This window comes from Accipiter gentilis, chromosome Z (assembly GCF_929443795.1).
Source record: "Accipiter gentilis chromosome Z, bAccGen1.1, whole genome shotgun sequence".
NCBI classification, from domain to species: Eukaryota; Metazoa; Chordata; class Aves; order Accipitriformes; family Accipitridae; genus Astur; species Astur gentilis.
The window spans coordinates 24624326-24637642 of NC_064919.1; the positions used below are offsets into that span (position 1 = coordinate 24624326).

The following is a 13317-nucleotide window of genomic DNA, read 5'->3' on the forward strand; positions in this document are numbered from 1 at the left end:
ATCATTATGTTAAGATCATTATTTTAAGTTATCAGTGTCTCAGGTTATAAAGTGGCACCTTGTTGGAACATTCGGAATTTAACCAGGTTTGAATATATAAACAAAAAATCTGTAAGAAGTGTTCCTCACAAATTTATGAATCCAATACACAAGAAAGCCACTAGGCAAAAATAAAGTTTCTTCTCTAAGGACTTAATCATAGCCTATCATTCTACTTCCAACTTGATTGGTACATCATTTACTTTGATATGTGATCTATTGTGATTAGTACTCTTTCTGAAGATGAAATAATACCTGGAAAGCCCTGAGAAGCACCATATGGTCACTAAATGTTCCTGCAGTAAAACGTTTTCTACACAGCATGGCTGCACGCTTTTGAGAGGCCAGTGTAGGTAGGACAAAAGGGTCTCGATATGCAAGAGTGCAAGCAATAGTAAGAATAGGATCCAGGCACTTCAAAACAACAGCACACAACACCATTTTACCAAGGTGTGGCTCTACTGGTAATTCAGTGAGATGATAACCAAGTTCAGTGAGATCTTCCCAAGGGTCCATCGCATCTATTGTCTGTTTAAAAAGAAAAAAAAAGGGGGGGGGGGATGGAGGGAGAAGTGGACAAAATTAATTTACAATAAAAGCAGGAAGGATGTGAATGCTAAGTATTAACTAGACTTGTTCCCAAACACTAAGAAAGCAAGTCAAACTCTTAACAGTTTGAGACGAGATTTTTAAGCAATCTCTTCCCTTAACACAGAAAAATATATCCACACACACAACATTAAAATAGACAACATGCAAAAACTCAAAGCATCCTTAAGTAACTAAACAACAGTCTCAGTACAAACAAAACTCAGTAAATATGTTGCAAACCACAAATACAGAATCAAATACAATTCCCATCTAAACCTATTCCCCTGCTGACCTTCAGCATTTGCACAGCATTTCTCACAATTAAAGCTGGTGGAGGATCAGGAGCTTTCATAAGAAAGTCAACAATTGGACAGTTAATCGGAGCCAGAAGTTTTGTGTGTAAACAAAGCTCCTGCAAGTTAAAAAGCAAAAAAAAGACTGTTAAGATTGGGGAAAAAAAACAACCCACCACACACTTTTTTGGAGTTAATAGTATGGTTTGATGGTAATACATTTTTTAAAAGTTATAATTTCTAACTGAACATGCACCTGAAGTGGCATTCTCAGAAGTTCTGGAGTCTGAAATTCCAACATATTCTGAAATCGGAGCCTGCTGAAGAGATGAAAACAGACTCCCGGCTGACAGCGCCCAGCCCTTGAAAATAAAATATGGGAAGTTGTTGAAAATTAGAATTTCTTAAAAAAAACCCAACCAAACAAAAAACCCCAACAAAACCACACACACAAACTTAGAATGGAAATGTAGAAGCAGGTCTAAGAAAAAGATAATTTTGTCATTAAGTGTAAGTTCCACACAAGGTGAGAGTTTTGCAGTACATGGGTTATTTTTCGTAGTATGGAGATTTGTTACTAGAATTTTACCCCAACACTGAAAGATCTGGAGAAACAAAAATAAGGCCTATCTAAAAATAAAGTGATGTGGGTTTTTTGCTAACCTAAGATCAATCCAAATCTCAACTGTCCTTTGCTGTAAGGAATGTAAGTCGTAACCTTCATTTCTTCCTTTTCAAATCCCCCGAACAGTTGGAAGTTACTCTGGGAGTAAAAGGTAGAATGAAGACCAAACAACTTTGAGTGAGGGGATGGAGACAGCAAATGCTCACATTCACGCTCAAATTCCTGCAGATTAATGCCAGTATCGTACCACAAAACATAGGTGTTTGTTGCTACATATCCTCTTAGCCCTCACCCAGTGTTGGGAAGAATATGATGAAGGCCTGTTAAGTCATGAATAGTTTGGAGAAGGTGAATAAGGAATTACTCTCAATGTCTCTTCTAATACAGGGATGAAGGGGAATCAATTAAAAACTAGCAATAGGCAGCGCTTTGCCCACAGGTAAGTTGTGAAACACCTCATTGGACACCGTAGCTGCTGGTGCTACATGGGAGAGAGAGGAAGGAGAACAAGTTCATGGGGGGAAAACAACCTAGACCTAATGTAAGCTTTGGGAAATTCCTGAGTGTCACTTTTCTACAACTTGGGACATGACTCCAAGGAAATACATGCTGACCCTTACTCTTCCGCAGAGAATTAGCACTGGCCATTGCCCAACACCATACTGGACTAGGCTAGTAACATTACGCAGTGTGGCTGCTACTACAGTGTGTAGTTTATCCTTAACCTAGAGGATGTTGGCTATCTGCAAAGTAAAATTCAGTACAAAGCATTTATTACCTGCCTTTTCTCTGGATAGCACTGGCTTTTGAAATCCACACCATTTTTAGCATTGTAACACAACTCAGTGCATCAAAAGACTTCTATAAAAGCAAAGCAAGGAACATAAAAACAAGATTGAATACAGTACATGAAATAAAAGTTACTAATGATTTAGATCATCACCAGAACTCTGAAAAAAAAAAAAGCACCAGCAGCTTCTGGCGCAAAGGTATGTTCAAAAGTACTTAGTTTCAAGTGAATTTATGCTACCTCCTTTGCAATACCTTTGTGCTACACAGTTTTCTAAATTAAAGTTTTCTAGTCAATAGGTAATTGTAAGTCAATAAAAGACATGGATTGTGTTTTGTTGTATCCCAAACCAAGCAAAAATATGTTACATTGAATAAAGTTTTCCTCTCTGTCTTACTTGGAAATTACACCTTTATTTTCCTACATTTGATGCAAAATTACAAAAAAACTGTATTACCATGAGAACTTCAGAAATTTGGTGTGCGTATCTCCTATGAAATCCAATTTTATTTTCTAAGCCATAGACTAGGTCTTAAACTTCCTCATTATGTTATCTCAATTTTCTTAAACAAGTAAGTAGGGAATGGGCATTCAATACATTAAAAACAATGCTTAAAAACTTAATGGATTAGACTTGGGCTAGATCCAATAGAAGGACAAAGGGAACTCCCAGTGTTCTCTCAGTCTCAGGAAGATGGCAGTCTAAACTGATGGACTTGTTTTAAAAAAATCAAACAGAAATACTAAATTTAAAAAAACAATAAGACAGATATATCAATATATCAACCTGCAATAGCTTTAACAGGGTTTTTAAACAGCTATTTACATTATTTATCATAAAACAACTGGATGTCAAAACTTCCCAGTATGTTTTGTCGCTTGACATGCACTAGCTCTCAGCCTGCTATAAAAAAAGAAAAAGTTCTCCAAAATTTATATATTATGTATTTTAAAATAACACTAGGAATTTTACTTCCCAAAGACAGTTTAAGCCAATCATACCTCTTTCATCTTGCCTGAGTCAATAACAAATACAACATCATTGACTGTTATGCTGGTTTCTGCAATATTAGTAGAAAGAATCTGCAATTTAAAAAAAAAAAAAAAACCACAACAAAACCACTATAGTAACTGTAAAGACAAAGGCAAAATAGATCAATATAGTATCTGATGAAGTCCTCTGATACTTGCTATTTTGCTGACGCCAGAAGGTGGACTTTTAAGCACCTTCTTCTGATCCAAAGTCTGCATATTTGAATGAAGCATGAAAACTTGGTATCTAATGCAAGACAAAGAGCACATTTTAAGGATCTTTAAAAGAAACAATAAGAACTCAAGACGACCATAGAAACTAGAGGTTTTACCTGTGAGCATTATCAGCAAATCTCTTGTCATCAAAAAGAATACGGTCCCTCAGGCTAACTATCTCATCATATCCAGGAAGAAATACTAAAATCGCTCCTAAAAAAGAAGTTCGTTTGCAGACTTGAACAGAAAATTCACTTCAAATATAAGTCAGTACTGCATATACTAGCACTCGGAAGGTTTTACCTATTTGCTATTACTGAAAAAAGAGCACCATTCATCAGAAGCTGAATACACAGCAATTTATTGGGAGTGTCTGTATATACCTACCAGCATCACAACTATGACAGATGCTATAAAGTAAGTGCATAATCAGGTCCAGATCTACTTTTTCATCATCAAAACTGTGATGATAAGCATTCAACAGTTCTCTGTCTTCTGCACTGAGGTCACTACCACTTATTTGGACGAGGGAACTTTCATTCAGATTTCCAAATTCCACTGAAGCGCTGAAACATACAAATACACAGGCCAGAGTTGAACTTGTTTGCTTTGGGTTTGTACTGAGCAATTGATTCAAATTTAGATCAAGACCAACAAGCCTACTCATCTCAAATTTTAATTTTAAAGTTGAGCAGAACAGCATCTCCACAATACTATTACTGTTCACTGATTTAAGTGTTAACCCAGCAAAGCATGCAACTTCAATTTTTAGCGTTAACTTTAATTTCATTATACTTCATTGAAACACAACCATAAGCAAGTGTGACAGAACTCAAAGTATAAAGACAACATTTGTTTATCTGTTAAAGGAAAAATATTTAAAATAATTCTATCTTCCAAAAACTTCCCTACCATAACAGTTAAGCAGGTACTACACTAACAGAAACTACACTAAGAGAAATTATAATAATATAGGTCTCTACAAAACTGTAACTAAACTATGATAACTGTAAGTTAATAAAAAACAATTCTTGAATGGCTTAGTGTACATATTGCTCATATAAAGTTTCTTTAATATGCCTATCATGTATCAACAATATACAGATAAAAGCACACAATAGATTGGTTTCCAAAATAAGCACCTGAAATTAAAATGGTACATGGTATAGAATCAGTATTTCCTCTGCATATTTATTTGCCACTATCATCACATCCTGCCTAGATATATAATCATGATAGGAATGTCCATATCAAGGTGATAAATGCTAATAACATAAAAGAAGTCCTACACCACTAGAACTATATCCTAGGAGTTCTCCAGACACAACCACTATGATACTGAATACAAAACAAACTTTTGGTTTTTTACATAACTCTGTTTTCAAAATATTCCTATTCTCAAATAGATGTTACTACATAGGCGAGATTTTAAAGCAGAAAAAGGTAAAAACTGTTCTGATTAAAATAAGACAAAACATCAATTTCCCTTCACCATGTTATACAACCGTTTCTGCAAAATAGTTATAGCTTACCTGTAGGACTCCAACAGGTCAACAACCTCTGTCTGTCTAAAGCGCTTAGCCCAGTCCAAAGCCACCCTGAAAGAATTGCATAAAAATCTTTATTAATTTCTCACTTCAAAAGATACATACGAATAGCACATCAGATGACATGACAACTGACACTGCACTTTTCTATCAATTTCTGCATTATTGTTTAATCAGTGCTGTTACTGCTGGATCTGCAATTTTCCATTTTAAAGTGCATACACAGGTGTAATAGCTATATGATTTTTAGATAACTGCAATTCATTACCAAGAAAGACCCAGTTTTACACAGAAGTACACAGAAAGATGCAGAAGGAAACAAGGAGGAAGAATGTGCCATTCCTTCAAAAACCACACACCAATAAGCAGAGATAAGCCATGCCTTTTTGCACTACCCTTTACTAGCCCCTTTAAAATCATCCTGAGAAGTCACATCCCAGACATTTTTCTCCAAAATGTGTGAAAACATTGGGCTTTCTGATGTCTTAGGGAAGTTGGCCTCCACACAATGCAGTTCACTGTGTTTTCCTTCTCAACTGCATTCCTTCCTAAGTTTTTCAAATGGTAGTACCAAATATCTCATATTACAATTATTTACTATAGTTCCCTGTTTATATGAAGATACAATTTATGGCCACAAAATTCTAAGGTTTTACGGACTGATGAATATTTTTAAATAATACAGTGTATTTACTGATATAACACAGCAAAGATCTTTGTACCTGTAATACACTATTTTTAAACCCAATATAGGTTACTCTCTTAAAATAAGAATCACCAAACTTCTGGGGTCTAATTCAGTCAACCCAGTGAGGAAGACCTGATTTTTTCTTCTAACCAGTGTGTTAAATCAGACTCATTGAAACCAAGAGTGTATATCTTATATTTGAAACTGTTTAATTTCTAATTTAATTTAGAATTTACAGAATACAATGTGATAAACAGCAGTTAGAAACTGTTTAGACTCTCAGAATCTACTAGGGCTTACAGTAGTCTCATAAATTTAGCAAATTAGTTTAGAATTTCTAAATTTCTTTCTCATTTGTATATTGACAAATAAATCTTTCGGTTTATCTGTTCTGTTTTTACCAGCCATTGGATGATTTGCAGTGGATACTTGCTCCCATACTGATCAGTTGTTCTACTTGACTCAGAAATCCTCTCCCTGAAGCAATCATTAGTGCTTCAGGGAGCTTCAGTGCTTCAGTTGCATTGGTTTCACTGTGCCTATAATCAACTGAGAAGTTAAAAAAAAAAAAAAAAAAATCAGCAAAACCAATACATTCTATTTTTTTCATCTAAGCATAGTTAAGAATATGACTTGCAAAACCCAGCCCAAAGAGAATTTGTTTCCTCACTTCATGCCACCAGTCAGTTCATGTGAATTTAACACTATTTTAGAAACAAAACATCTGTCAATACTTCAAAACAAGTAGAACAACAAATAACTACAAAACTCATTAATTCTACTAACCCTACTCATCTTTTTCAACAGCCATCAGAATTGAAAGGTAACAACATTTGAAACTGGAGATAAAGTACCCACAGAAATTCAAGTCATTTCATGGTTGTTTTTTTCTTATGTAATAAGATGAGAAACTTACCGCTGACATTTTCGGTTAAAATGAGATGGAACACTTGAGCAAAGGCATCAATATCTTTATGCAACCAGATGTCAGAAAGACAAGAATCCATCTCTTTTATTAGCCATGGTTCAAGGCAATTCGCATCTTTTTCAGTCTGAAGAGAAAAACCAGTACTGAAAGATTAATCTCTTAAAGAGTTGTCTTTACTCTCATACATTAGACATGAAGAATTTGAACAGTTAGGTTTTCCAAGCAACAACCAGAAATACAGCATATAGGTATCAGTTAAAGCATTTATCATATGCAAGTGCTTTAAACAATGGCAGTCTAGCCATGTGATCTAAACAAAAGTTTTGTACAACCATCATAATTGAAAAGCATACTTTAGCTAGAGTAGTTCATGCTAATAAAAAATTAAATTGTTTTAAAACACGTTAATATCCTTCTAGAAGCTCTACAGAAGTACTATCTTCAGAAAACAATTTTTAAATGGGTAGTAATAATTCAATGCAGATTTTAACATCTCTTCCAACAAAAGGAAAAACATACCAGTTGATTAAATACTGCATCACCACTATCATCCAACAGATTATACTCTTCAGTTGCACTTGGGACAGATCTTTGTCTCCGAGATTCCACTTTGCTATTATTTTCTTGAGCAGAACACCACTCAGTAAGAGTGCTTTGCTGTTTTTCTTCTAGAATGCATAAAGTATTTCCAAAATAGTTTTACAGTAGTCTTAATTATCCATTGTTTTCAGTTACAAAAAATAGTTACATCAAGTCACAAAGTTTTAACTATTCAATCTCTTTTATTTAATCTAGAATGCTGTTACCAGTCCAATATAAATTCCATGATTAAGGGCACCCAAAGTGCACCATTGCAAACATTTGCCCTAAGAACAAAGTAAAAAATACCATTTGGGTGCTTAATCCCCAAAGTCTCCAGTATTCCAACCCACTGCATGCAAATGAGCTTCCTAAGTATTTTCTACACAAATTCTAAGTCCAGATCTCTCTCCAGAAGTGAAATACTAAAGTGATACAGTTGCTGCATGTAACAACTAATTTTTATACACAAGTAGCAGAAACAGTAGAAGACACCAGTGCCTGAACTGAACTTTTCTATCCACAATGATCAGAGCTAAGCACCATGACAAATGTACAGCTAGGATTGTACGTTACAGCTTTGGGTTTTGCCCCCCGCCTCTTTTTTTTTTTCTCTAAATACACACTAGGATCATTACTTTCAGTTGACGGGAAAACTTCTCAAATAATATATCTACTTCATTAATTGAAAAACAACTATATTAAGGTCAAGTGTTTTAATGCTTTTGAGCTATGTATATATGTTAAATACATCCACGTCTGAAGAATGCAGTGAAAAATGTTACTAATAGGAAACACTTCTGTGCAAGATGTACAAAATCCTGCCCTCTTTAATGGCTGCACTTTAATTTGCACCCAAAAGTCAGCACAGAGTATCTTCTGCTTATATAATTTTCATGTGGGCAAAGCCCCCAGTTATATGCAATTCTACTCCGTAATAGTTAGGCAAAATATTCCATTTATCAACTAAAAGAAAAAAGAATGCAGTCACTGAAAGAAAGTGAAAATATTTTTTTAAAAGTTATGTAATCTACTTCAATAATGTAAACACTGAGAGCTTAAAGATACTTGCTGTCATCTAGTCATGTCTCATTCAATATTATGATTTTGGAATTTTAACAGAGAATCATCCTATTCAGTTCTTCAATCAATGAGACTCATTGCCAACCCTAAAAATTAAGAAGTCCACCAACCTCGCTGCTTCTCTTTTTTGTACTTTATCATCTCTTTGTTTGTATACCCAGTGCTTCGTAAAATGTCCTCCAAAAACATCTCTTCAACTTCAAAAAGTCTTCCTTGTACTGAAAGTATAAATAATTCATAAAAATATTAGAGATTCCCTAGCTTCAATTATAATCTTAATTTTTAAAAGAATTTTTGTAGAAACAAAAAGTGAACTAAGCATTATTAGGGCCTGATTTAAGGAATTATCACTTTCCTTGAAAAGTCTTTTAAGAGCATCTTCACTGGAGTTTATATTCTTAAGATTACTGGGCCACAAAACAAAACATTTCAAAAGGGAAATGCCAGCAGGGTACCTTGTTTCTCATTAACCTCTTCCAATTCTATTAAGTGTTATAGCAAGAGATGCTCGCAAGATTGACAGTTAATTGCAATTTTATCAAAATGAGAAAAAGAAAATAGCCATTTTTGGTTAGGGTTACAAAAAGAATTTACTGTGTAAGATTGCCACCTGTATTACAAAATATAACAGCAATTGATACAGCTTTAGTGCAAGATCCCACAAGCAGACTGTTACCTTTGTATTACACTACTTTTTTCCCCAAGAAGTATACAATGAGATGGACTTCTCTCAATTTCCTCAATCACTTCAGCCAAATTTGGCTTTCTTTACTGAATGCTTCCAGATAAAAGAGATCATTTACTGTGATGTCTTTTTCAATATCACTGTTTTCTAGACCTTATTTATGGGCATTAAAGGATGCTTTTTCAGAGGAAGAATTAAAATATCTAGATTTTAATTTCTAGTCCCTTAGCAGACATTTGCCATACCTGAGTTTAAATCACCTAGGACTTTTCTTCAGAAAGAACAAGCTGCAATTCACATACTTCTAGAAGCTGTCGTGGAGGAAGCCTTCCAACACTGATCACAAACTCTGTGTACTACAGAAACCCACAACTACAAACGGTTGGTTTCTGTGGTCAGGATTCTGTCAGCAATACTATTGAAGGAGGATCAAACCTTTCTCATTACATTAACAGCTGAAGTATCTAAACTCTCTTCTTTTAATTCTGAAATTCTCAAAAATTGAAAAAGGAGTGTCTTTTCAATTGTGATTAGCCTGTGAAGACTAGTATGTGCATTAACAGTATAACCACTGAGGTAAACTGGAGAAAGAGTTTGTCACCAGAATTTCCTGAATAACCACATTGATCTAAATGAACAGAAAGGTACAAGAAGAGTAAACTGGAAAGCCACACAACAATTGCAACTGAGGCTTCCCCTCTGCAAATAAAATCTGGAAAACACTGAAATCATGTAATTTCCAGATTCCTGCCTCCAACAAGCTGCAAGCCTTATTTTATTAGGCAGAAATTCAGAACTGGGAACTTGAAATAAACACTTCTATCTGGAAAAAGAGATTTCTTTTTCAGGAACATTCACTAAAATAAACTGATGATTTGTAGAAAAGATTCTAAAGAAAGTGATCCTGCCCATGTCCTGGGACTGTTGAGCTTCTTAAAAAAAGGCTGATGTACAGACGGTCTACTTGATTGTTTTGAAAATAAAGCATTTCTCTTAAAAGCTTCTTTTCAAAACACTTCTACTTAGACATCACTGTTGAAAAAGGAAGAGCACTGCAAGGTGCCAGAGGAGCTCACCCATGCAGAAAATTTACAAGCCAGGAGGGTGAAGGGGGGGGGGGGGGAGCATCTCCCACAGTTCCATGTTTTACCTCTACTAAAGAACAGTCAAATGAAATTAAAACAGCAATGATGACAACTTTTCTTTGCATTTGTGCAGATTACTGAGTCTGAACTTAAATTAACGTAAATTGCCATGCCTTTTCTCATTGTTTACCTAGATTAACAGCTAATAATTTCCTTTAAAATAAAGAATCATGCGATTAAAACATGAAAACCCAATTTGCCTAGGACTGTATTTCTAAAGTGACAAGGTGCGGTCATCTGTATTTTATCCAGTAATAAGTAGCAATCTCTGTGAGCCTGAAGAACTAGAATCTACTGGAATGAATTAATACATATCACACTCTTGTAGATCCTAGGGTCTGTCGTGGTTTAAGCCCAGCCAGCAACTAAGCACCACGCAGACGCTCACTCACTCCCCCCCATCCCACTGGATGGGGAAGAAAATCAGGGGAAAAAAAATAAAACTCCTGGGTTGAGATAAGAACAGTTTAATAGAACAGAAAAGAAACAACTAATAATGATAACGATAACTAATAAAATGACAACGGCAGTAATAAAAGGATTGGAATGTACAAATGATGCTCAGGGCAATTGCTCACCACCCGCCGACCAACATCCCGCCAGTCCCTGAGCCGCAATTCCCTGCCCCCACTTCCCAGTTCCTAAACTAGATGGGATGTCCCATGGTATGGAATACACCGTTGGCCAGTTTGGGTCAGGTGCCCTGGCTGTGTCCTGTGCCAATTTCTTGTGCCCTGGCTGGGCATGAGAAGCTGAAAAATCCTTGACTATAGTCTAAACACTACTGAGCAACAATTGAAAACATCAGTGTGTTATCAACATTCTTCGCATACTGAACTCAAAATATAGCACTGTACCAGCTACTAGGAAGACAGTTAACTCTATCCCAGCTGAAACCAGGACAGGTCTATTATCACCATGGACATCAGCACTTTAAGAACTTTTTTCCTGCTTCTTGAATTGAACATGGTGGGGGCCAGGACTTCCCTGCACTTAGACAACTCCCTGTGATAAAAACACTTCCCTCTGAAGTAGGTGCAGGCAGTTAAGAAACAACAAAAATGAACAAAGAACAAGCACTGCTATAATTCTCAGTGTATTTATCATATTCCCTTACTCAGAATTGTATGCTACAGTTTAATAAGATCTTTAAGTCCTAGGGCAGGTATACTCAGATTTAAGAGTTTACGTAAATACTTACTGTGTATTACTGGGCAACTTCCAAAATACCTAATAAAGAGATTTGCATCTAGGGCAGCACTAGAAATAATTAGTTTTAGATTAGTCTGTTTTCGCAACACATCTCTGAGTTTTATTAACAAGAAGTCACTGAACCTATCCCTCTCATGTACTGCATCCTATAACAAAAGGAAAAAAAAAAACAAAAAAAACCCAACAGATAAACATCACAGATCCAATATCCTAACTTTTCACAAACATGAACTTCTCTAAAAACTAACATACATAATCTGTGGTTATCTTACAGATGCATTAAAATGTGTAAGTCTAGTTTAAGTAAGATTTTTTTAAAAAGCACCCAAAAGTCAAAAAAATATTTCAAAAAGTTTTCTAAAGACATCAGAGCAGACTGCACTGGTAATGCACAAGCCACATATACCTTCATTTCAGAGGTTAAAGTGAACTTCTGAAACTTTTCTAATTCTCATATTTTAATCTCATTTTCAAGATAATGACAGAAACTGCAAATCCTACAAATCTTACTCTAATAAATTCACACTTCACAATTGATGAACATTTAAAGAAATGCATGATACCACATAATTAGAAAAAAATTAGATTGCTTACATCCATTAAGTCATGCACAAACCTTATCATCAATTAAGGCACACGACTGATTAAACATCTTCGTTGGTGTGTTCTGTTTTGGTTTATATTATGAACTTATGAAGCAGGGACCCAAATACAACATTTTTAGGCTGAAGTCAAGAATGTATAAATCTCACACTTTTTCCATTTTGATAAACAGGCAGGCACCTAAAGTTATCATGAATTTTTCTGTCTTCAGCAGTGGAGAACTTAATCTTGCAGTTAACATTCTGGTTCTGCTGCCTTATCAATCTCCACAGTAGCAATATTCACATAATCATAAACAAACGCACTTAAATAATTTGCTGAAAATTAGACTACTCATTATCTTGAAAACATCTGGGCAAACAAACTGCAAACCTGGTACTGCTAAAACAAGTACATGATACAAGAAATTGACACACTCGCATTGAATCGTATCTACATAAGCCTCCCTAAGGCTCTTCTGCTTTCTGACAGAAAAAGTTCAGAAAAATTTAGAGCTCTGTCCTCCACAACTGCATCGTGATTCCAAAATTATTAGCATGAACCTAAAATAAGGTACTTCTAAAAAAAAAAAAAAAAACAAAAAAAAAAACAAAAACAAAACCCAAACGTATATGCTACAATGAAGACTCAGTAAGTCTTTAATGTTAATTCAGATTGCAACCAAACAAAACACCTTAAATGCTCAGCAAATTAATAAAGAAAACTAGGATCTCCTCTTCCAGTTAACAATACACGCTGCTCCACGTCACATGAAATACAAGGATTCTTACCACAATAATATGTGTCACAGTTGATAGAGCGCTGTCTCCTACCATTAGCGTGCGAAGCAGTATGCCATTAGTGCAAAACGTTAGCAGTGTCTTTGGAGAAACCCTGTTGAACAGTTCATAAAGATACTTCAGTATTTTGCACCTTTTAAATGCTGCTACCTTTCCACTACTTACTGAAAATTAAAGGATTGAACAGCTGCTCACCAGAAGTGGAATTATAGTTCTCTCACCAAAGAATTTATGCATACTATTTGTTTTTAAACTAAGACTATTCCCAGAGAGTTCCTAAGGAATCTTAATGCTTACACTTCAAAACTTCAGACAATGGATTAATTAACAAAGTGAGATTCAAAATTTATATAAATAACAAAGTAAGTGAAACAGAACGTCGAGAACCTCTCCACATTGTTTAATTTACTGGAAAATTCAGTGTGGACTGCTTTGGAAAAACAGGTTCCAATTCTTCAGCACATGCTTGGATGTAGTCTTTG

At 35.2% G+C, this 13317-nt stretch overlaps 1 protein-coding gene across 1 annotated transcript in view; it reads right to left on the minus strand.

The window, feature by feature from the left end:
- LOC126035830 (3'-5' RNA helicase YTHDC2-like) overlaps positions 1-13317 on the minus strand; it is a 55444-nt gene that overhangs the window by 31742 nt on the left and 10385 nt on the right. The window contains 12 exon segments of the mRNA XM_049794822.1: positions 295-567; positions 923-1042; positions 1180-1285; positions 2327-2409; positions 3341-3421; positions 3530-3617; positions 3703-3799; positions 3974-4152; positions 5119-5184; positions 6223-6370; positions 6738-6873; positions 12827-12929. Coding sequence (XP_049650779.1) covers positions 295-567; positions 923-1042; positions 1180-1285; positions 2327-2409; positions 3341-3421; positions 3530-3617; positions 3703-3799; positions 3974-4152; positions 5119-5184; positions 6223-6370; positions 6738-6873; positions 12827-12929 — 1480 coding nt within the window.